Here is a 25,815-nt window from a genome sequence, read left to right as displayed (position 1 = left end):
ACAGGTAGGTGGCTTGGGTTTCAACGTATATATAATGTGAGCAGAAGCAGGATGAGATATTTCTTGCATCCTGGAGAATTGTTCTTGTGAGTATGCATGTAAACATATCATTGGAGGATCTGTCTGAGGCCAATTCAATGACTTATAACCAAACAAAATCGACATCAATCTCAAAGAAACATAAAAATCCTTCAGTTCCCAGAAGACACCGTTGATAAACAATTACAAGAATAAGTAGTTCTTTGAGAAAACATTCATTCATTCTTGTCTTTCTTTCCTTCCTCTTTAACATACAAAGTAAAATAGACATGAACAACAAAGCTAAAAATTTGACACATTTGTAATAAATACAATTAAAAACAATCAAAACATGGGTATTAGTTGATGATGGAGACTTTATGGGCATGATGAGATTGTTAATCTCAAACGCATGGTTGATTCACTCCAGGCATTTTTATCCTGCTGCTGTCAGCAAACAGCAGCAGCATTCATTCTTCTTTCTTGGTCTCTCTTCAATCACTTTCTTCTCTTCCTTTTTGACAAAACACTCTTTCTACTTTGTTCCTGCCCAATCTGGCTTATTGTGTAGTTAGTATTTGGTTACTGAGGCTTCAGCTACTAGAGTTAAGGAACACTATTCTCTCATTCTCTCTCTATATATAGATAATATATAAATGTATTCTGCTTCTGTCCAACCTGAACATGCATAGTGTGAACACTGATGAGATATGATGGTGATGGTGTTTGGTTAGTTCTCTGGCTTTCTTCTTTTTTGTCATTACCCATGATGATCTGGGTTGTCAGATGACCAGTATGAGTACTGCCATTCTGTCTCTTGAGAGTGTGGGATTGATGTTTCCTGACAGAGAGAGCATGCAAAGGTCAAAAAGACAGACTCATTTTGATTTCCATAATTGAAATTTGTACACACATAAGCTAAATTGTGAAAGTTAATAGTAAATTTGGCAAACTGATATCTAAAATATGCTTCAAGGGGCAAAAAAATATTAACTGATGACACAAAGAAAACACCATGTCTTGGTTTATCTACACAATATTAGTGTAATATCAATCCCACTGCAAAATCTTCTTCTTTCTGAGAGCAACATGCAATCAGAAGATGCAAAGAAACTTGATTCAAGTTTAGCAGACATGAAAAGTAGGAGAGAGACTCATATTTCTTTTTTCCTTTATCTTTCTTAAATTAAATATTCCAGAATAATGACATGTTCCTTTAGTCCAGGCAGCAAAACAACATAAGCTTTTTCTCTTTCACTTTCCTGGTATTAAAGAAAGGCCAGGAAGTTCCTTGTCTAGATTCAATTTCCAAGTTGATCACTGATTAAGAAGGCTCTCTTTCTCTTTTACTCTTATCTAGATTCTAATATCTGAATCAAATTGCTAAAGAAAAAGAAAGGATCAGCAAACTAATATCTGAATCAAATCAGAAGAGATATGATGCAAATTGCTTCCAGTTTGCCTCACATCTAAACTATATAACTAGAAGAATTTTCTTGGGCTAGTATGTGCTGCTCAAGCAGAAACAAATTGCTTTCTCCCTTATTTGATTCCTAGTTAAGCTAAGTATTTTTGGTCTTCCTGTGGTAGTAAATTGACAGCACAATGAGATAAGAAAAAGAGAAAGGATGTCTTTAGAAATATAAGTTATCATTGATGGTTCTACTTACTCCTCTATGTCCAGCTGAGGTGCAACTCAAAACCAGTTCTTCCAGGCCAGAAGCAGATCCACCTTCCAGCTTTTGTTGCTGCCTCTGTGCTTGCTGCTGTTGTTGTTGCTGATGATCATAACTAAGTTAGTTTTCATCTTGTAAAGAAATTAAACCAGAGTAAAATATAATACCAAATTTATTTGGGGTATAATACCCAAATAAATATTAAGAATCTATCAGACTCCACTCATGAGATCAGTTCTTCTGGGACTGAAAAATAAAGATTTATACTAAAAAAATGTGTCTTTCCCACAAAAAGAAAAAGATTTTTTTTAAACTATTAAAGAAAAGAAAAAAAAAGATGGAATAAAAAGGAAAAGAAAAGAAAAGAGGATAAATATAATTAACAGAGAATGGAACACATTTTATCTTCCAAACTCAATTGCCGTACCTGAGACTTATCAGCTTGGAAATGGATCCTTGAGACATGAAATGGGTCTCCGAGGACGACCGACGCGTGGTGGAGTGGAGGAGCGGAGATAACGGTCGAGATGGGGTTCATCGGCCTGGTACTGTGGAAAGCTGTTGCCGGAGCCCCCGGCCGTTGTTGCCGTCGTTGTTGCTGCTGCTTCTCCTGGGCCAGATAATGTGGTGGCGGCCTGGCGCGGCGCTCGTGCTCTGCGTGCTCATCTCTCGCCTTCGGTGCCTCTCCCATGGCCACCTGTTGCACACTCACCAAACAATTCCAGCTCAAATCCCTCCCTACTTCGCTTTCAGTGTGTGTGTGTCTTCTGTCCCTTTTGCTTCTCTTTCTGCCCCCTTGTTCTTGGTAGGGAAGGTGCACCAAGTGAGACTGCCATGCTTTTAAGTGTTGCTTGTGATTTGAATGAACTGATGTGAGAGTTCATCTAAGATGCCCTTCTCTATTCTTTACGTTATCCAGATAGTTTAGGTGTGCCATCAACTAAGTTTAGATGCACAAAGAACACCACATTCGTGTATAGATTTTGAAGAAACAATCAAGTCATATATGTGATTTCTTCTGAATTTTCATGCCTCACTAAGAAATCAGAAAAAAATAGGAATTCCAAGTTGAGTTCTCTTCCTTTTTTTTTTTTTTTTCTACTTAAAACTCTGAATAATCAGTAAATTCACCAACTACAAAGTGACTATCTAAGATTTAATTGAAGTGAAGTGAATGAACCTTATCCGAGATATTCTCTTACTAAGACTAGTTAATGTTGAAGATTAGAATCAAGAAGTTAGCATCCTTCAGAAAACTAAGATGACTATGAATTGCTTGAAGAGGCATATGGAACTCAACAAAATGGATGAGAACTGCTGAACTGATTTGAACAAAAGCCTGTGGGAATTACCTCATTGAAGCTTTCTCTAAAAGGAGCAAAGCTAAAGTTATCAGGCTTCATGTGCTGGTGCATCTCCATGCCACTGTACCCAGACACACCAGCCTCTTTGGAGGAGCAACTTCCACTTCCACTATCCCTTCTTTGGTCTATGCCCTCCATGGCTGCTGCAACTGCTGTGCTCCTCTCTGACAAGTTGCACTGCCTCGGTTGGGTCTGGTAGAATATCTTGGACACCACAAGCTCCCCTTCCTTCTCCTCCTCCAGCTCTCCCAGGTGGTACTGGTGCATGACCCAGTTGGTCTTCTCAGGCTTCCTGTGCTTCCCGAAGTTGGTGTACAGCACCAGGATCTTCTTGCACCCCTTCTGCTTCCCATTGACCATGACGGGCCTCGTCTTTCCAGTCTTGTGCCACCTGGTCTCGCCCTTCTGAAGGTCACATTCTGACTGGATTTTTCTTCTCTTCCTTGTGCCTGTGGTATAAGCCTTGGATGGCCTGTGGAAGAAGTGCTTGCTTAGGCCATCCCTTGTCACACCTGAAGCCAAGGCAAAGAAGACAGTGAAGGTAGGTGTGACCATAGCTGAGATTTTCTTGTCAGATGCAACTATCTTGAGAGCTGAAACCAGCCAACCAACCTATGAGATGTTGGACAAACTTAAGAATGTGTGTGTGTGTGTGTGTGTGTGTGTGTGTGTGAGAGAGAGAGAGAGAGAGAGAGAGAGAGAGAGAGAGAGAGGGAGGCATCTAATTCAGAAAAAAAGACCACCGGGGATATAAATCATTTTACTTTCTGTAAAACTATTGTAGATGCCATGAACTTATGGAGGAGAGACTAACATTAATCAAACATGTATACCTCAATAACTACATATAGTTCTACCAAGTGAAAAGTGCATAAAATAATAATTGATCTAAGAGAGAGAGAGAGAGAGAGAGAGAGAGAGAGAGAGAGAGAGAGAAGTGCTTTGCATGTAACTTGTATAACCTGGGAGCCTCTCAGGATGGGTGTAGCAGATGCCATCTTCACCATCAATTGTGGGTATGAACTCATCTATCAGAGGGTGGGATCTCAAATCTTCTTCCTTAACCTTCGCTTCCAAGTGCTCTATCAATTCTTGATCTGTCGGATCAAACTTTACTCCTGCCGGCAATCCAACCCAGTCCTGCAATTACCAACCGCAATTTCTCTTTGCTTATAATTGTTGAAAGGATTCATGAGACGAATGACAGATTCATACCGGTCTTTGATCGAACTTGTGGCCACAGCCAGGGCACTGCTTGGATCCACACACCCGATGCTCTTCGAGTTTGGCGTCGATGAGACTGGAACCGCTGACTGAGCCTTTAGGACTTGTGTTCATGGCTGCTTCACACAGGCATCAAAATTTTGCTTGCTGGAAATCTCATGAACATATCTTCATGATCACCTGTCGATGGTCATCTTGATGCTAATTAAGCCTATCAAAACATACTTAATATGTTCCTGATTTCAGAATTGAGAAACTGAAACTAAAAGTAAATGAAGAGGAAAGAGTTATAGTCTGATTCAACACTCATTCAACCGTTTGCAAACAACAACAACAACAACAATTAGAACAAGTGGTGCAGAAAGAGAAAATAGACGACCTTCAAGAGGAAAAGTGGGATTCATGGAGGAAGAATAATACTATTCCCATCTGAAACTAATATCAGATCCAATTCAGGAAACCCAGCTGAGCCAAGGTGTGGAAAGAAGCAGAAAACTACAAGCGGAGGGGAAGAAAGAGAGAGAGAGAGAGAGAGAGAGAGAGAGAGAGAGAGAGAAGAGGATATGCTAAGAGTTGCAAAAGGAGGAACTGGGAGTGGGTTGTTGATCTATAAAAGACCTTCTTTAGATATAACAACATATTACGGCTTCTTCCACTTTAACCGAAGCCCATGGGGAAAAGGAAAAGGCTCTCAAAATACACACACACACAGAGTTACAGTGAGAGAGAGGGAGGGAGGGAGGGAGATGACCAGCTTTTGGATTTTGGCAGTTCAGCTACCAAAGCAAAAGCAGGAAACGGCCATGGCTGCTGTTACTGCACATCACCAAGAACCAAACTGAAGACTATGAAACATCGACAGAAGGATCGAACAAGGGATCCAAGGGAGAAGACAAGTCTGATCTGTCTCCCCAAGAGAAGACCACCCACTTCATCAAGAACTACTACATGGCAGAATATGTGTACCAACAACATTGAACCATTTGGTGAATAAAGCAGGAGTTGGGTCTCTATATTTTCTAGCATGAAATGATGGAAACAGGATATTTTCCCTGTTCCTGCAGTGGAATTGGAGGAAAAGAGAACCGAGGAATAAGAGCTCACATGGGCATTGGGATGTGCCGATATGATGATCCTTTTGTCCACGAAGTTGAAGAAGCTTGCGGATGAGCGAGAGAGAGAGAAGAGAGAGAGAGAGTGGCGAGGAGGTGAATCTATAGGTTGCTTCGTACCCAAGGCAAAGGGGGGAGTAGGACACTTGATGTAACCCAAATAAAATAATAATCTCTTTACACACATGACATACCCGCAGCCCTACCAGCCTACAGCGACAAGATGGCCATGGGGGAACATATAATATTGATTATATATATATATATTGATAATTATAAAAAAATTCTTGATGTTATTATTTATAATTTTATTTTATTTTTTTTTAAAAAAAATATTTTTAAATTATTTATTTATAAATTGATATGAAAGAAAAAAATTAATAAACGGGTGAGAAAAAAGAATTCTATATATTTTAAGAGATATTAAGAGTTAATAATTTGAAATATAAAAGTTTGATAAGATTTTAAAAACTAAAATACCCGTCAATCTTACTTTCTTTCCCCTATCCATTATACATTGAATTTTTTAACCATCTAATTAATGAATCATAATTTAAAGTCAAGCATAAATTATAATACTTACTAAATTCATGATACATTATACTTTATAATTTTAAACTTTTATAATTATCTCAAGATAAGAATTATTATTATTTATTTAGATTGAACTTGAAATTTATTGTCTTAAAACTTAGAAGCATTCAATGCTCACCCTACATCATCCTCCCCGAATGAAAAAGAATTTATCCATAAGTTATTATCATTATTTGTCATGATAAAATAATAATTTATAAATGTTAAATATAGAGAAAGTATAAACGTAGGAGAAAGTTTAATTTTATAAGCATTATCATTAGTTATCTTGAGAACTTAGAGACCAATTTTCTTCTCTCTAAGTTATTGTAAACCCCTATTAGAAAATATTCTTTAAAATAAAACTCAAATAAGATCTCATTATTTAAAATCTTTATACAATGATGCTTGTTGGTCTTTTCTCTGTAAGCTTAGTTGCTAGCTTAAAAACTTCTTCTTTACTTCTTCATGAATTTTTATCATACTAATAGCAAAATCTTCATATTTCCAAATTGATAAAAGTGATTCAGGTACTTTAGCAAGGTCTAGATAATAATATAAAATATGAACATAAATAATCTCAAATAGACTCTTGCTTATATAACGATTAATCATAGAGTTATAAATAAATTTAGCACGAGGTAATATGAGATATTATTGTTTTAGTTTTTTTACAATAAAACATCACAGTACATTACCCAAGATTCTATTAACAATCTCAATTTGTCTATTTATTTGAGGATGATAAGTATTATTATATAATAGATTGGTGCCCAATTTCTTCCATAAACTTATCAAACAAATGACTAAAAAATTTAGTATCTTTATTAATAGATTTAGGAATTTCAAGAAGTTTGACCACTTCATTCAAACAAATAAAACAAAATAAGAAGCATACATGGTCTTTTTTTAATGCATAAAATATTTCATTTTAAAAAATTAATCAATAAAAACAAAGATAGAATCTATACCTCTTTGAGTTTTCAACACCAATCCATAATAATGTGTTCCAAAGGAGCATTAGAAATTGATAAATGAGTATTTATACCAAGATTCTGAATTTGCCTTTTTGAAGTTTGACATATTCTACATCTTCAACATCTCAATAGATTATAGGCAAAAAAATATTTTACTTTAACGAGAAAAACTATTTTATCTCTCCCAAAATAACCTCCTAATCCATCAGCGTAATTCTTGGATAATATGTTCTCCTAGAAAATATTTAGGAATACAAAGTTAAGTTCCACGAAAGATAAAATTATTTTCGATAACATAATCTTCTTAATCACTCTTCATGCATAACTCCTATATTTTAAAATCTTCATCATTAGCATAAGTATTTCCTAGTGCTTCTATAACCTTATTACATATTTCATTCTTATGCTTTATGACAAAACTATACTCTTGTAAAAATACTACCCATCTTGCATGTTGCCTATTCAGATTTAGTTGAGAACTTTATTTTTAAGAACTTCACGATCAAAATTTAAGATAAATTCTCTTTGGATTAAATAAGGTCTCTAATATCACAGTGCTTAAATAATAGTATAAAATTTAGTATCATATATTGAATAATTTTTTCTTGAATTATTAAATTTTTTACTAAAAAATATAAATTGATATCCTTCTTGGTTAATTACTCTACCAATACCCATATGATGGGCATCACAATCAATCTCAAATATTTTAAAAAAAAATCAGTAATGTAAGAATATGAGCAGTAGATAATTTTACCTTTAGTAGTTCAATTTATATAATTAGTTAGAAGAGTTATAATAGTACTGAAATTTTAAATAAATCAATGGTAAAAGGATGTTAATTCATGAAAACTCCAAACATTTTATAGAGATATTGGTGTTGGCTATGCATATCTTTAATCTTAGAATCCATTTAAATACCTGCAGGGTTAAGATGAAACCTAGGAATGCTAAACTAGAGGTCATAAAGGAGTACTTTTTAAAATTTACAAATAGTTTTTCTGTTGATAAGGTAGTTCTCAAATCAATATGATCAAATTTGTTTTGACTATATATAAGAATATCATCGAAGTAAACAATAATAAACTTTCTAATATAAGAATGTTGAATTTGATTCATTACCCACATGAAAGTATTTAGAATATTTAAAAGTTTAAATTACATAACTAGTTTTGAAATTAGTTTTTTATTCATCTCCTAGTTTAATATGAATTTGGTGATAATTGTTTTGAAGATCAATTTTGGAGAAAAGTTGAGCACCAAACATATCAAACATATCCTCTACATATGGAATAGGAAATCTATACTTAATGGTGATTTATTGACGGAATGGTAAACTTTCATGAGTATAACCTTTGTATAGTAGAGCCATAACTTATTTATTTAACTTTTCATGTTTTTCTGGACTCATCTAAGATTTGTTTGACAAGATTGCTTCTAAAATTAAATCGATTCGATATTAAATGTCTCGAAAATGAGGTAGGCCACTAGAAAGTTCTTCTTTCAATTCCTCCAAAATAGCTTCCTATATGGAATTTCTGTAAGTTGCATACATTCTTTAGTAACTAACATAAATATAACTCTATTTTCTTTCCTTTCTCTCGTAAACTTAATTAAAGTAAGAAAGTTATTTTCTTACTTTTGGGTTAAAGGTTTGGAAGCAAACTCTTATTTGCACAGTAAAAGTATAACTCTAACTCCTTGGATTTAAAAAGATAGACGTTCTTTCTACTATCATGGATAGCACACTTAACTATATGCTCTATAAATTAACAAGCTTTTCCATTTTTTGGGTATAATTTCTTTAGAAGCCTCCTCGATGTATCTATAAGATGGAAACAAATTTCAATATGTCGAGATTTCATCTTCTCCCAAGATGAAATCCTTGTTTTCCCTCTTTAAAAGTGCAATCTCTTATGCCTTGCCCCACCATATTGTATAATATCAAAACCTCATAATAATTAATTTTACTTTTCGAGATGGTCTCCTTGTACTCAAAGAATTTTTCAATAGCATTAAATCAATCAAGAAACTCTTCAAGTTCAAGTTGACCGTAGAACTCCGGCAAATCAATCTTGATGTTTATTTGCACGGAAAAAAACTTATCCATCGATAAGTCTCGTATAGTTTCTTTGAATATAAGAGAATTTATGTCTTCAAATCCATAACTTGCATAACTATATTGAGTCTCTAAAGCTATCACTCGCAATGATGAGTGATGATGACAACAATTGTAAAATAAAATAAGGGTAGGTAGGAAAGGAAAATAAAATAAAATTGCTAATACATGAATTATATATAATAAAATAATTTTTTATTATTTTTAAAAAGTTATCATAAAATCAGACTATGAATAGTAACTTTCTTTCTAAAAAAAAAAATTTTGTGAACGTTAAACGAATCATTATGGAGAACAATAAATGAAGAAGATATTGGTGTGACATGAAAGGATAAGTAAGGTGGTGAAGAAGATGAAAATGGAACCCATGACATTGCTATTAACAGTTTTACTAGCTAAGTTAAAAAGGTGAGATTCATAGGATATAGTTTAGTAGCTAAGCTAAAAGAGAGATTCAATTCCAAGAACTTGCTAACAACAGTCAAAGACTGTCACTTTCAGAAAAATATGAATAGGGATTGCGGATTTATTCTAATAAGATTCGGGATCTTTGATCGACGATTCATCATCCGTAATTATAAATCGTGATGCATCTTTTCTGGCCACGTTCGGCGAAACTTCAATTCTCATTACCAGCTACATATAATATTTCAGATTCAGGAAAAAGACACAGAGATTTATTCTGCCAGAAATCAACAAAAAGAGAGATCATGCGGCTAACGAAGTTGTCTATCTTCGTCATACTACTAAAGTATTCGTTCAATTATGCTCGTCTGATCCCAGTAGTTATGCTTCGGCGTAACAAAGGATTTTGTAGAATTGTCTGATCTCAGTATTTATGCTTCGACGGAATGATAAACAATAATTTATCCGTGTTCGTTCGTTCACCGGTCATCTACTCTATTTTCTTCTGTGCAGGTCTTTATCGAGGCTACCGCTTTGCGAATCGGAGAACCTCTTCTCCTCCTCTTCCTCGTCTTCCTCGAGCTCGAATCATCAAATCTTCGTGTATTTCCTCCGATTTGAGGAGGAGCGGCATTTCTGAACTTAAAAAGGCCTCCAAAGAAGAAGAAGACATCAAGGAACGATCTGACAGGGATGCTGTTCTCATAGATACTCTTCTCATAGATAGGAGTTGCTGTTGTGTTCACCGACTCTTCGTACTCCGTTCAATCTTTAAAAGAACTAGTTATTTAAAAACAAAATTATCCTTTCATTGATCAATTTATGACAACAATTTTGCTATAATGGATTGCATATAATATGTATTTAAAAACAAATGTGATAGATTTGAGGGTTATTATTTATTACTCCTTGTCGTTAACATTTTAATCACTATATTTTTAAAAAATTATATTAACATCTCTATAATTATAAAAATAAAATATCTAGATTCATTTACCTTAACATCATCGGTTTTACCAATGAAAACAAAGGGTAAAATAATTATTTTAATATTCCAATTGATGGTGACGAGCGACATCAGTGGTGGCGGATGACAATACCACAAGGGCCCATTGATGGTTGTTGTGGTTGAGGATAACGGCGACAAGTGATGAGGACCACTCGACAACGACATCGGCGTTGATGTAATTATCGAGCGACGAAAGGGTCGTTGATGTTGATGACCCTTTCGTCGCTCGATAGTTGCGTTGATTTGCTCTGTATCTACATCGACACTAATGCAAAGGTCGAGCGACCCTTTCGTAACTCACAACTATGTTGATGTCGACATTGATGCAGAATAATGAAAGGACTGCTCAATAACTACAGCATCGACACACATGCAAAACGACTCTCACCTCTAATCGTCGCTCTCCTCATCCGCAACAAACTACTCACAACCCCTAGTCATATCATCATTTGTCATCATCAACTAAAATATTAAAATTACTTTTATATCATTTATTTTCATATTTTCGTTGATAAAATCGATAAAGTTAAAATAAATAGACATACTTTACTTTCATAACTATATAAATACCAATATAATATGTCTATCTCCAACAACCTAACATCAAACAAAAGTAATGGGGGGTGGGGTGTGAGGATGCAAAACTTCTTTTGATGCGGAAGATTAGTTCAAAGAACGAAACATAATAGAGTCATATAATAATTATTATTTTTTTGTAGGATCATATAATTATGGCAACTTGTGTTTGCTGGCTAATAATATCAGCAATTACAGATCGAAACATGATAATTATCTGTGGAATTGCTAGTCCGCAAAAATATTAATAATCCAGATATCAAGAAGAAGCTGAGACATCATCTAAGTGTACAATATAGATTTGAACAAGAATCATGATGACAACTTTCACAAACTCTTGACATGCAAGTCCAACAATACAAGCACCCATGCCCTTTGGTGGCAGATGCTGAACAGCACCTTTGTGACTTCTACATGGAAATGCCGTCTGTATTAGCTGCAAGGGAGCTAGCTACATTTACTTGGGACCCTTGAAATAGGATATGATTAGAAAAGATATTTTTCATCTTTTCCGAGATAAAAAAAACATACGCTGCCCTTGCAATGGAAGATACAAGTTGCCTCGTCAATTTGCATTGTGTTTTCTGGTCCCGATATAAGCGTGCGAGATTCCACTGTCCTGCGTCTTGCTCATTGTGTTGCCTTCAGAAGCAAACCAAAATGAAATAAATTTTGCAAAATGAGACTCCCCCTTCCGGTGCCATCTTCATGCAGAATACATATACAAACTGTTCATAGCGGCACAGGCAATTGAACTTTCAGTTGGGTGCCAAGCTAAATGGAGTAATTTGGTTGTGAAATCATATGAATTTCCATTAGCTTCAACTCCTGGGCTTTCTGCTCCTGTGTCCATTCAACTCAAACATGAGACAGCATATAGCACAAAGTTTGGGCTTTAAAAAATAATTTATAGGAAAAAATCCTCTTAGGGAATAAGCAAAACCTCGTCTGACAACACGGGCAAAGCTGCCCAGAGATTTTGCAGGCCTTGAGGGGGTCTGCACTTGTCGCCTATATAATTGAACACAAAAAGGTAAAGGTCAGCCATATTAAATGCTTCAATCATATTTGATAAAATAAGATCATGAAAACTCTCTTCAATTATAAGATCCACCATAATTAGATCATATTGGTTTTAACAAAAAAATGAGAGCGAGGGGACAAATGTCAGAAATCCCCATCTACCTCTTAGTTCCTCGAAGAAAATGGATGACAAAAAAGAAGACGATTTAACTCTCAGAATGTGCCACAAACCAAGTTCCATTTTGCAGAGGTCGCAGACTTCTTGGTCACAATAGACATCAGTATGGCATGCTAGGTCTCAATATACAATATATTCCAAATTCTAGACAACAAATTATCTTAGTTGATATCAAAACTATTTTACAAAAAAAAAAACAGGATAAAAATTTACAATTAGGAATGGAAAAACAACAACATTATGAATGTCCTAAAAAAACAAAGAAAAAAAAGAACATACACATTCAATAGATGGTTATACTTGTGGTTAGGTCATGCTTGTGAACGAACCTTGAACCCTCATTCGTATAATATTTGTGCATCGATGTATAAATATATACATATTGTATATGTGTTTCATAGTCCAAATAAGCATATTTCATTCCAACTAATAATAAGAAATCTAACCCTGCTCAATTCAAGACTAGTAACGTTCTACAATCCTGCTCTATTTCCATGCAGTAAAGCAATCCACACTCTAGGTAAATTTGTTTCAAAAGGGCTTGTTGGACAGACGTAATGCTGAGGCATGATTAAGATTGTCTTTTAATAATTTTAACCATGATATCAATGAAAAGTTCCTTCGCTACCAAGCAAATAGAGCCTACACTACAAGTAAATGCACCCTAAACCATAAGAAACTCAATAGTAGCTAAAATACCTCATTGGATTTTTACTGGCCTCCAGAGTTGTTGCTTCATTACTTCCAGGAATACAGCCAAACACACGAAAAAGATTGCTGCAATTGAAATGATGGTAAAGGTAATAATTACACAACATAAACAGAAACACAAAATGTCACTGAATAATTGCAAATATATACCTATAAGAACCAGTTGCCACATGCAACCCATCACCACTTAGGCAGCAATCGAATTTGTCAAAAATAGAATCATTCTCATATAGATCACATAGCTGCAGGGCAATGAGAAATTAGGTCACATTATTCCTTTCTTGGTATTAGATACAACACTGTCAATCCAAATTAAAGGGAGAACACAAACTTTGAAAACAAAAACTCACCTTAGGCCTTAAGTACTCATGGACCTGAAAAGTAGCAACAGGACCCGACTCCATATTGATGTCCCACAGCTGATGGATAGGCAAGATTTATATGTGAGGCAAAGAACAATTTCTTAAAAAGAAAAGGAAAAACAAGAACCAAAATTATGACTTTCTTTTTCACAAATTCATGGGCGAACATTCTATTATCCCTAACCAGATATAGGACAATACAAGCAGTAATATAACGCAAGAACACAATCCACAAATAAGAGGTTCAAATCATTTGTCAACAGTTCAACTCAATATAGAGCAATACATTCTCCACAGGTTTGTGCCTTCCACATCACCTATACTGGTGGTGATTGGAGAGGCAACACAGTAGGACTGCAAGACTGAACTTGAGATGAACCGACCCAATTTAAACATTGGACAGGATTGTTTTTCTCTGTATATGCGTCTGTGTGTGTGTATGCACGTGTGAATTTGGGTAGGAAGTTTTGACAATACCTCAATTTGGCTTATGTTATCACTCCAAAGAAAGAAAAAAGGAATGAACAAGAATCAGTGGGTTGGATTGGAGTTTATTGAAGACCCACAGCCAAGCCTAGCAAGAACTCAACTTGTACCGACAATCCCAATCAGACAATAAAAAATACATATATTATATATTATTATTTAGTATCTTTTTTGTGTTTACATATTGTAGCTATACATAATTATACACACATCCCAAGTATTCCAATCCAACTCAAAATTAAGTTGGATTAAGGTCGATAAATTTCCGGCCCCATGTTTGGTTGGGTTAAGTAGTGTTTGGTTAAGATCGAGAAACTTCAGTGTTAGAATTGACCCATAGTTACATAAAACCTCTCTAATCCCCTGGAACACCATAATCCCTGTTGCTCATTCCAATTAGGATGTTATTGCATCCTACATAACTGTGGTGTGAAATATAGAATGCCAAAATTATTTAATCTCATCAATGTCTACAAGTATAATAAAAATTAAAATAAATCAGATCCACAGATATTCCTACTCTAGAATCTACAAGAAAAGCTCAAAACAACAAAAGCACAAAAAAATGAAAAAAAAAATGAACCCACAATGCTAATAGCTTCCGAAGCATGGCCATGATGAACAAGACACAGTACTAGGCCACCAACACAAGTTTTATATAGGACATAACATAGCAGACCTTAAAAATTTACAAAATGACATGGGATGAACACAGCAATTAATACATTTATATTTGTTGAATTGTTATGATTCATAAAATTTTGAGAGTATATATATGATCATCATATATGTAACTATAAGGCGTATAATAACCATTTTATAAATAGCAATGATCTAAAAAAAAGGATTGCATATAAAGGATAATAATGAACTGATCAAAAGTCCAAATTACATTCCTATTAGCAATGCTCAAGATATCTTGAAGCCTTGTATGGACGACATTAGCTCCTACATTTACGTGTAGATGTACAAATGTCCTATTGTATCCTAATATAATTTAAAGTATCTGAAATGCATTAAGTACAAGTATTGATTAATAACACAGACATGGGCACCACAAACATCTTAGTGTCTATCGTTTTTAAACTATTATTGTTACTGATGCAATTGATGCATAGTTAATTATTTAGCAAATCAAAAACATCTTATCTAATCCAAAATAATGAACTAATTAATACTAAACTGCTCTAGTATTAATCCAAAACCAGGTAGAAGAATGAAAAGGAAGAACCTTAAGAGTCATATAATCACGACTAAGGATGTGCCTTCCATCCTTTGCGAATTTAACATCTGAAATTGAGGCAATGATCTCTGTGAAAAAAGATCTTGAGCCAGGTGCCTCGTGCTCCTCAAACCTGTTGGAAAGGTCTCTTATTAGCTATAGTAGATGAGATAAAAAATTTAAGGCCAAAATTTGTTTTAGCGACAAGTAGAGTATATTTAAGACACAACCCCAATATAGGTGAAATACAATATGCAAGAAGGAAATACTTACATTTTAGAATGGTTATCACACAAAGCCGACTGCCGCAAGTCTATAAGACGGATTGAACCCTTTGAACTACTATATGCCAGCATGTTACAATGGGTTGGATGAAACTCAGCAGATGTTATAACCTCTAAAATGTCACAGAATTTACGATTAAAAAACAATCATCATAACTCCAAAACCAAAAGTCAAGGTAATAATGTATCAAAAGACTGAAACAGCAAATGTGAAGGGCATAATATATGTACATTGTGAACATAACATGATGAAATACCAGCAAAATTGGATGAGAAAAGGGACTTTAAAAGAGAAACAATATGGGAGATAGGTTAAAAACCAAATAATCTGAAATATAATTGCCATACATCATGAAGCCACATCTTACAAGTTCCAGAGAGAAGTTCCAAGCAAGCATCTAAAGAATCTTAATGTCACCATCTTTTTTCCTCATAAAATCACACATCCAAATGGCATTCAAAAAGCAATGCAGAAGCTGAAGATGAGTCGGTGTCTTAGCTTCTGGCTAACAATGGAAAAACCAATGATTTAAGAGTGCTAGGCGCCAATAGGCGCCAAGGTCCAAAAACGCCCGAGGCATTAGGCGCTCGCCCAAGTGAAACGAGACGCTAAAATATAAAAATATATAATATAATTAATAAATATAATTATTTAAATAAAAAAATATGCTATTAAATTAAGAAAATTGGGTACAAAATCACACTAAATAAATAAATAATAATATTTTTATTTTTAAATAAAAATATACTATTAAATAAATTAAAATTAATAGTATTAAAATCAAAATAATATATTATTAATATAATACTATTATTAGTATACAGTTAACAGTATATTGTTAATATACTGTTAATAGTATAGTGAGAAGAGTGTGAGAAGACCGAGGTTGCTGAGGCAACGGCAACGGTAGAAGGCGACAACCGTAGCTGGAGCGGGAGCGGCGAGCGACAATGGGAGCGGCGATAGCAGCGGCGAGCAGTCGACGAGCAGCAATTGTGGTAGCGACAGTAGCGGCGAGCAGCGACAGCGGAGAAGAAATCTCGGCGGTAAAATCGTAAGTGTTAGGGTTGGGGAGTCGGGGAAATTACGAGAGGGAGCCTGATATCGGTGATTTAGTTGGTTCGATTGAACCAACTAAAGCACCGGAGACCAACCAAACCTAAAAATCTGGTTCGGTCGCCTGGTTTAACTTAGGCGCTCGCCCGAAATGCCCAACGCCTAGGCTCGGGCGAGCACCTCTTTGAAGCGAGGCGCCTGGACATGAAGCGAGGCACTCAGGCCTCGCCTCGCCCGAGCGCCTATTGAAATCACTAGGAAAAACTAGTTCCACGATTTATTGTGATGCACATATAGCTGATAAAAGGATAAATTAAAACACAACCAACATATATGGGCACTTGTTTATTCAACATGGAGTAACAGAACTGCAAATTATTCTCAAGCAGCTACAAAATCTTCGGCACAGATTAAATTCTCAATTAGTTAAGGTTCTAATGGTTCATTAATCAACTTGCTTCATATTAGGCTTGCAACTTAAAATTGTGGGCAGACTTTTTGTGGTTTTTAAGGCCATATATGAGTCAATCTCAAGTCCTCAGGCCAAGTCAATGTTATTTTGGGCCAGAAACAATCATTAAAAGACTAGCTGATGAAACAGCTTCTTGTTTTAAGAGAGAGCTAATACAAAATTCATTTTAATCCACACAAAATGAAGTTGACTGATAGCATAATCAATATTGATCCACTGCCTGTTTCCATAAAAAAACAGCTCATGAAATGAATTATTCCAAATTATAAAAAATAAGATGGATTTATAAGAATACGCAGATAACAACAACTACGACAACAAGAAGATGTCATGATGTCCCAACTAATGAATATAAATATACCGATGAACAATTTCACGGATGGCAATTATGTTTTATTTTCAGTAGAAAATGTGTTCAAGATTCACAACATGGCTAACTATAGCTTAAAAGTGTCTATTCAAGCCTCTAAAACTTATATATTTAGACAACTAAAATCAAGAAGTAATACCAGTTAAATCCTCCATATTTGCAGGCTTCACATCAACAATATTAAAGCTTTGATTGCAGATCTCCAAATTCCAAAGATTTATTCTCAGATCATCAGCTGATATGAATGTTTCACCATCACTGAGTAGAAGAAAGAAAATCAGCTGTTTGTTTCATTGAAGTTCAAAACACCAGTAAGCTTTCAACCATATCTAGCAACTAAAAAAAAATATTGCAGTATGTAAGATAATTGAACAATAGAGCAGGTAAAGTTGATAACAGTAATCATCTGGCACAGACAAGAGAACTTGTCCTTTAAACTTTAAAGCATATAAGCAAGTTCATCAACTAGGGACTAGAGAAATAAGACGAACATTATTAGCATTTAGCATAGAGAAGAAAGACATCATCAATACATTAATCTTAAACTCTTACATGTCTATTGTTACGGCTACTGATGCTGAAGTCTTCTAATCCAACTAGTTTTGTAAACTAGTCTAGAATAATCCTAAATGCATGAGATATATGCTGAAAATATAATATTGTTAAGTCCTAAAATATGTAAGTGCTACTGTTACTGCTGTTGTTGAACTGGTCAGTCTTGTTTGGTGCCTTAAAGGGGCCTATAAACTCAACAATACAGTTCATACAGATGACAAAATCTGGATGACAATACACATATTCCAACATCTGTTCCAGTAGAGTAAGGACTCTTTGAGTCCTTTCCCAGCTAAATCTAATAGGGCTTTCAAAGTAACTCTCCTGGTTTAAACATTGCCGCTAATTTAATCAACTGGACCATGTTTGGTTGGCATGGACAGAAGTTTTTAAAAAGGCCTGACCTGCTCACTGACAGAATTTCAACTTAAATTCAAGGAGTTCAAAGTCTTTTGGCTTTTTTGCACCAAGGAATCTCAGTTACTGTCAGCACAAGCAAAGGAAAGAAAATCATCAGATGCAAAGGCACTATCCTATAACTTGGGCAGCCCAATGACAAAAGGATATCCTGAAATGCCAGCACGAATGCAAGGATGAAGACAACTAAGCATTGAATCCATCCAGAGTTCAATATAAATACATGAACATGCATATTATGGTTAGAATTTTTATTCTTCAATGAAAATCTTGAACAAGAAGTATGCACAGCAAAATGTTCGGTTTAACTTCCAAATATGGCCATCATTCTATGAGTCTAGAAATGGCGTCTCTACTCACAAAAAGTTGCCAGAGTCCACTATATTTGTCAGATGTATTGGAAACAATCAGAACTTTGCACCTCAGAAATGGTATATAGCAATAATGAAAAGAAAATTAGAACTTAATAGCTCCACGTATCTCTCAATCAAGTTATCATGTAGAATCATGTTATTAGAATCATGTAAAATCTCAAGTTATCTTTGTACAGTACCAGAAACTATGTAGAATCATGATGTACATTATTAAAAATTATAATTGTAGTGCGACAGAGTAGATCATTACTAAAAAGGATTCATCTTAACAATGAATAAAATATCAACTGGATGTGAAAAGCTTTTATGAAGTGAATTTATGAATATTATATCTATAATGCTATTCAAGGTACTTTTTTGTATTCATATAATCATTAAAAATCAATAGCTACAAACGTTTTTGACAAAGAGATCTCATAACTGACTAATTATATCTTTCTTACAACATGCTTTATGGAGCTTGTCTTAGCATGATAAGAAGACGGATCAACGACAACAACAACAAAGCAGTAAGTCCCAACTATTTAGAATTGGCTACATGGATCTTTTGCCGCCATTAAGATAGATCCAAATCCCAAATTCAAATTTCAAATAATAGCTCTCGCAAATTGACAATGCATTCCAACAAGCTACCATACAACAGAAATCAAGTTAAAACTAAAAGGGATATGCAATTTGGTCACTGTATTCAAACTATATGCATCTGCCTCAGATCCATTACTTCAAAATGATACCTTAGGAAACCATGTAATTCACCATATCAACAGAAGCAATGTCAGAACCAACTTGAACACCAACTTGAACAGTCATTTGCTCATATCAGACAACGGAGTGTGTCATCTTTACTACTAGCCTTGTTTTTACATATTCACATGTCTGCCAACTAGAAAGAGAATAGATTGGGTATAACAGCATATTCATTTGTTCATGTTAAAAAAGTGAGATTATTATTGTTGCCGCATCTATCCTCTGCTATTTGTAAAACATCAAAAATTGTCTCCAAGTGAATTACATGTTTACATTACTAGCTTTGTTTGTATGTATTCACATGTTTGCCAATTAAAAAGAGAATAGAATGGGTATAACAGCATACTCACTTGTTCATGTTAAAAAAATTGAGATTATTGTTTACATTGCTTCACTTTGTCGGCAGTTTTATTGATTCCGCATCTATGCTCTGCTATTTATAAAACATCAAAAATTGCCTCCTAAAAGCATTTTACTTAGTAGATTGTTTAGTTAAAAGAAGATGTAGGTTGCCTAGAAAAGATCGATTGGATAGCTGAAGTAGGTAATGGCATCAATAGGTCCATAATGGAACAGATACAGCTCATTAATACTTTGTCCACACCATAAGAAACAAATTCAGCTAATAAGATGAAAAGAAAGATTGAATGAGCTTTGATAGAAAGCAGCTAGAGCATGAAAGAAATAGAAAGGATAAGGAACTAGGACACTAAAATAACTATAATATATATGATTCACCTGTTATTTGAAATGGAATTTATATGGTAATCATGAGCATGAGCATATGTCCTTCTACATCTGGCAATGAGACTTGTCTCTTGGCTTGTCACCTACGAATACAAATGAACATACAAAGTGACCATTATTCACTATAGCAGTAATACCATACTTCACAAAACGACATGACAGAAAGGGATGCAGACAAATAAAAGAAGCCACCAGTTCATAAAATGCTGGAATGATGAAAGGCATATGCAACTTAGATGTGCCAGTTAGTTATAGCAACCCAGTCAATTTTCTGAATGGATGTACTTCATATCCGAATGTCTTTTCTTCACTCATGCATCCAAATTACAAATCAACTTTCATTATGAACAATAGGCTCGGCTAAGCACAACTACCACTGGCAGACGTAGTGATGGAAACCCTCCAGGAGGCATGGACAAGTCATTATTCAACTGACCATGGGGCCTTTCTGGACATCTGCCATTTGGAAGATATCCTCTAGGACTAATCGTACTTGAGCTAGCAATGTTGTCATTTTGTACAGCTTGAGAAGCATCCACATTCATCTCAGAGATCTTCTTGACTTTCTTTTCCTGCACCTGTACAGATATAAAGGCAACAAATATTAACAGAGCAAAAGAGAGCAAAAGAGAGAGAACATAACAGGATATCATTCAAGAAGAGTGGCATACTCATACCTTAAAACAACCATAAACAAAAAGGTAACTAGAAATCTTCTTGACTTAATCAACTACAAACAATAAGGTATTAAGCATAACAAGATGGAAAAGCAAGCATTTTTTAGTGGCCAACTCCAAATTCGGAATCTGTTTTACGTATCACAGGTCAAAACTCAATCTCAAATTTAATTATCACGAGTATCAAAGTTCTTTTTCTTGAAAAATTCATTATAATTCACTAAAAGTTCAAGGATCCAAATGTTTTATTACCAAAAACATGAAAGCATAGAGTTTCTTTGAACACTTATATGCATTTTCATTTGAAACAAACAAACTAGACAAGATCCTATATTTACATACACAAACTTGTTTCAGCACAGTTTGTTTTTCTCTTTGAAATATATTTCTTTAGTGAAAAGAAAACTAGGAAAGACACAAATTTGCAGATGCAAGCAATGTATACAAAGAAGTGACAAGTAGATGTTACTGGAAAAAAAGAACGATATATGAAGTACAATACATCATAAGAAAATCTAGTCAAACCTATGTCAGAACCAAAAGGTTGGAAGTAAAACTTAGTAACAAATAGTTGAAATTAGTACGAAAGCATCAATAATAATACATGACACTGAATGTACTAGAGACAATAAAATAGGTATAAAGCAAAAAAACAGAAGGTTGCAATGATTTTTCTATACTCTTTAAAATTAAATGAAACTGTAGAAAGAGTGCAAAAAAAAATTCTGGATGCCCATATAAATGCAGTCAACAATTCTCAGCAGCCACAAACGGTATAAAGTTTCAAGACAATCAAAAGTACCAAGACTATGATATTTAGTTCAGTTTCATGATAGTGGAATTATAATCTATTAATGCAGCACAGAAACTACAATTGCTCCTCAATCAAAAGCCTAGAGGTAGGATATCATGCATAAAAAAATTGTAAATCCACATGGTTGGATAGTAACTCTGGAGCTCAGTGCAGTTTTGGTGCACCCTCATTCAGCAATGCCATGCTAATACATTGTTGCTGACTGCCGTGGTTCAGGTAGCTAGCATATGCTATCCTAAATGTAACTCTTAAGTACGGTCAATATGAGAAACTAATACAAGATTGAGAAAAGCAAACACATAAAAAAAAACTCTTGTAGAAGAGCACAAATCAGGTGGCCAGGTTATTTATACACAATCAGAAAGTTAACAAGCAGATCCAATGTTTGATTTCAAAGAGTATTACAAATTCATAAAAAGTAGATAGTTCTCATCAGTGATCAGTGATCAAAGTAAACGAGTAACAATGACAGTCTGAATGAGAATAAAGCCTACCTTCCAGTATTTAATTGTCTTGTCATTAGTAGAAAGAAGAAAAAGAACATGATTGGCTGCTTGACACCATTTGATCTTATTGATCTTCTCCTCTATTTCCAAGCTTTTTAGATAGTCAAACTGAAGTGATAACACAAAAATTCAAATCAAATTATATTCAACATTGTAAAATCCTTATATTTCAGAAATTGGTCATTCAGACCTCTGGTTCATGGCTTTGAAACTCGGTTTTGTAGCGGAACTCAGGGTGCCTACTAATTGGATAATCTTGCGCCTCCAGGTCCTTCCGGGAGCCAAGCTGAAGATCAAAAACACAGAAAATAAAAATAACAAATGAAGAACACAATATCGCAAAAACAGGCAGTGACTTGAAGATAAGGCAATTAACGTACATTCCTAACATCTGTCCTTTCAAATAAAACAACACGTCCACCTCGATCTCCGGTGGCAAGATGGTCACCAGATTTATCAAATTCAATGGCTGAAATAATATCAACTGCAAAAAAACAAACAACAAAAAGGTCAGCAAGTAATGCACAGGTTCAGGAGAAGCCAGGAATATATTAAAAACTATGAGAAAAATGATTAAAAAAACCATCATTGTCTCTAGTGCCCTGCAGCAAACCATTGTTAAAATCATCATCAAATTCTAAATTTTATTTAACAAGTCCTACACCTTACACATGTAGAATTCAGTTAGCCTTCTCACAATGATCATCATGTGGTTGAATATCACTGCCCGTAGGATCAAAAATATGCTTGTGATTAAAAAAAAGAAAAATATCTTTCTAGAACTTCCCCTTAAATTTGTCTTTAATAGCTTCATAGTATGGTGGTGTTTATTCTGCTCCACACACTTTTGTTATCCAAATTATGCACATATTAGACAGTCATAGAAGCCAGCTTCTAGGTATAGAAGAAAAGCCCTTCCGACTCCTGATGCAATATATGACAAATTAAATTCAAAAATTATAATTTAAACTCCCTGCTTTCTGTCTCGCAAAGAATGTAGTCTGCATCCTTGATGGTAAGGATCTAAAATAATAACCCCCTGCAAGAAATATCTTTAGCACCAACAGACCTTCCTAAGTTGCCAAGTCTTCAGCTTTGATCAGCTAATGAGGTACACCATCTTTCATATTGAGTGGAGTTCAGCTCTGATGGATAACATAGATTGAGTTGGTCCATCATTCTTTTAATCATTAAAGCCGTCAACCACCATCTTCTCCACTCACTCAATTATGTTTTTAATCCATCCATTCAAGATATCTTTTGATATCTAACAGTAGGAAAGAAACCTCACTGTATCTCAATAGATCTATTTTAACTATATGTCTTCACCTGGTTTATCTTTGTATAATGCAACAACGAAACACAAGCACACAGAGAAATGCATAGGAATATAATTAATTCATTTCATTCTACCCTTTCAAAGATAGGAATATAATTAATGCATGCTTGCATAGGAATATAATATATCTTTGTACAAAGAATTCCCTATACAACAAGTATCATTCCCCCTTGTTCAATCAGCTAATCAATTAACAACATGTAAACAATAAATATTATCAACTAAAGTTTACTAATGTTCCATTATGAAATTTTGAACAAGATTAAAAATATCTTATATTTTTAGAGATAGTAACCTTCATCTTCCGGTAAGCTTACAACCCAAGTATATAATTGATGAACACAGAAGATGCGGATATCTCTTTCCATATGACATGTCTAATCCTTGCACTCCATCTTATATATCAAGATTGAGTAAATAATTATGTCCTGAAATAGCAACACAAGCAGTTCTCAAAAATCTTGGTTCAACCAGCAACATTATGTACGGACCGATTTGATGTCGAAATGATGACTCATACATTAAGTTCCATTTTAATAATGCCCATGGATTGCAACAGCTAGACTACAACTTGGGAGGAAAAGGCACTAACCCTGTATATGATATATAAGGAGGGCTATGAAATCAATGTTATGGATGCTATAATGTAAGCAACATCCAGAGACAGTGATGGATATAATTTTTCTTTTTATCACATTTGGAGAAATGTTAAGAATTGTATAATTCACTTAGCGTTGCACATGTGGAACCTTTTATTTCACGTGAAGACTAAAGTCCAAACAACACCTCTTCAGTACAGTGCCCACTAATTTACTGTCTTAAATTCAACTAAGACATCATATTCAATTTCTTATGAAAAGAATCTGTTATTGACGCAAATAAAGAAACTTAGAGCAGCAAACGACAGAAGACAAACAAATATAGAATAACAGCCAACAGATAACGCCACCCAAAGCGTGGGTATGACATGACTAAACGGACAAAGCATGAAAATTACTCAAAGCTCAACCAATGTTTTCGACAAAAAAGCACAGCGACAAGCAGCAAGTTCATAATTATCTCTTGGCTTAAATGGAAGACTATTAACTAAAAAGTTCATAAGCAAAAAATATATATATTAAAAATGAGAACATATCCAACAAGAAGAATCTAATTTTATACTTCCAAAAAAAATCCAGTCTCACTCATAAGAATAAAAATTACGACCATAGGCACTTCCACTGTTTCAAAAGCAAATCAAATCGACGCACCAGTGAAAAAAAAAAAAAAGAGAAACTTCGAAAAAAGCACAAAATCCCAAAGAAACCCTAAGCTCAGCAAAACGAGATGCGAAAGGCCATACCTTCCTGGACCTCCTCCCCAGCCGCCCGCTCTCCGAAAACCTGAGAAAACTTCCACTCGAGCGGCGGCGGCGGGGATGACCCCACCGGCGGGCCCGCGTCCTCGGCGCCGTTCCCCATACCGCAATTCCGGCGGGATCGGCCCCCTACCCGCGCGACATCAGCGATCGGGGCAGGTGCAATTCGACTTGGGTTACTCCCATGAAGGTTTCCAGCGGTCGGCGAAGATGAGAACTGAGATTGATACGACGAAAGGGGGAGCAGAAGATGCAAATCTTCGACCGAAAGAGGAGAAATCTTCTGCTATGTCGCTCTTCGTTGTCGCCCGTCTCCTTTCGCCCTAATGAGGCGTAGTATGCCTTTCTTTTCTGCCCTTTCGGTGCTTCCCTCTATAGTTATCAATCATTTCAATGAACAAAAGGCCCTCATTTTATATGTCGTGGCTTAAAAGCCCAGCCCATGTTAGCTTTGGGCTTTCATGAATTGGGTTGGATTGTGATGTGCGAGTGATTTCATTCTCTCTCTCTCTCTCTCTCTCTCTAGAATTTTTAAAAATTAAAAAATAGTGAAATATATATTATATTATTTTTATTAAATTAGAAAAATATTTCAATTCAAGAACCTATAATTTTCACTCATGTAAGCGTCAAATGTAACATAATTAATTTTAATAATTAATCAGAAATATCCCAAATGTGTAAATCAAACGATTATAAAACATAATTAATGAGTCGATAGACGTAACATCACCTAAGCATATTGAATCTATGTGATTATTTAAAAAAATATATTCTTTAATATAATATCATCAAGCCTCCAAAATACCTCTTAAACATTCTAAACTCTCTAAATTAGATATATTCATTATATTCCTTTGAGTTCTTTCATGACTTGAACATTAAAGCGCACTTACAGAAGAACAAATGTTTGAGGCATTCAACTCTAGATACCGATAGCAGTCGAAAAATGAGCCAAAGCTTCCCAGAAGCAAATTCAATTAAGGAAACAGAAACTGATCAATACTGAACTGTGATCAATCTGACAAGGCTAAGGAGAAGAACAGATCAAGTGAGTCCATGGA

At 34.9% G+C, this 25,815-nt stretch overlaps 2 protein-coding genes across 6 annotated transcripts; both read right to left on the bottom strand.

Moving 5' to 3' along the window:
- Positions 1 to 170: 170 nt before the first annotated feature.
- Positions 171 to 5,518, bottom strand: LOC135581990 (NAC domain-containing protein 75-like). 4 transcript variants are annotated; one of them, XM_065111753.1, is made up of 7 exons: positions 5,387 to 5,518; positions 4,274 to 4,462; positions 4,012 to 4,198; positions 3,047 to 3,570; positions 2,122 to 2,391; positions 1,689 to 1,796; positions 171 to 859 (listed from the first exon to the last, which is right to left on the bottom strand). In XM_065111753.1, exons 2-7 carry the CDS (start codon positions 4,394 to 4,396, stop codon positions 779 to 781), a joined length of 1,293 nt encoding a protein of 430 aa, XP_064967825.1. In that variant the 5' UTR covers positions 4,397 to 4,462; positions 5,387 to 5,518; the 3' UTR covers positions 171 to 778. The 4 variants fall into 4 exon arrangements, with proteins under 4 accessions (XP_064967825.1, XP_064967828.1, XP_064967827.1 ...); XM_065111756.1 differs by having other exon boundaries at positions 4,021 to 4,198; XM_065111755.1 differs by lacking the exon at positions 5,387 to 5,518 and adding an exon at positions 5,034 to 5,370.
- A 5,813-nt stretch (positions 5,519 to 11,331) lies between these two features.
- On the bottom strand, positions 11,332 to 25,118 carry LOC135614402 (serine/threonine protein phosphatase 2A 55 kDa regulatory subunit B beta isoform-like). Of its 2 annotated transcripts, none has more exons than XM_065111751.1 (14): positions 24,737 to 25,118; positions 22,436 to 22,539; positions 22,246 to 22,341; positions 22,044 to 22,163; positions 20,430 to 20,636; positions 20,050 to 20,141; positions 17,358 to 17,476; positions 15,309 to 15,432; positions 15,045 to 15,168; positions 13,316 to 13,384; positions 13,116 to 13,207; positions 12,954 to 13,031; positions 11,997 to 12,064; positions 11,332 to 11,896 (listed from the first exon to the last, which is right to left on the bottom strand). In XM_065111751.1, the coding sequence occupies exons 1-14, from the start codon at positions 24,852 to 24,854 to the stop codon at positions 11,760 to 11,762; spliced, it is 1,548 nt and encodes a 515-aa protein (XP_064967823.1). In that variant the 5' UTR covers positions 24,855 to 25,118; the 3' UTR covers positions 11,332 to 11,759. The 2 variants fall into 2 exon arrangements, with proteins under 2 accessions (XP_064967823.1, XP_064967824.1); XM_065111752.1 differs by having other exon boundaries at positions 20,433 to 20,636.
- Positions 25,119 to 25,815: the final 697 nt, after the last annotated feature.

Source organism: Musa acuminata, chromosome BXJ2-6 (genome assembly GCF_036884655.1).
Source record: "Musa acuminata AAA Group cultivar baxijiao chromosome BXJ2-6, Cavendish_Baxijiao_AAA, whole genome shotgun sequence".
Classification (NCBI taxonomy): Eukaryota; Viridiplantae; Streptophyta; class Magnoliopsida; order Zingiberales; family Musaceae; genus Musa; species Musa acuminata.
Note: the sequence above shows the minus strand (reverse complement) of the source record. Positions and strands in the feature narration are given on the sequence as shown.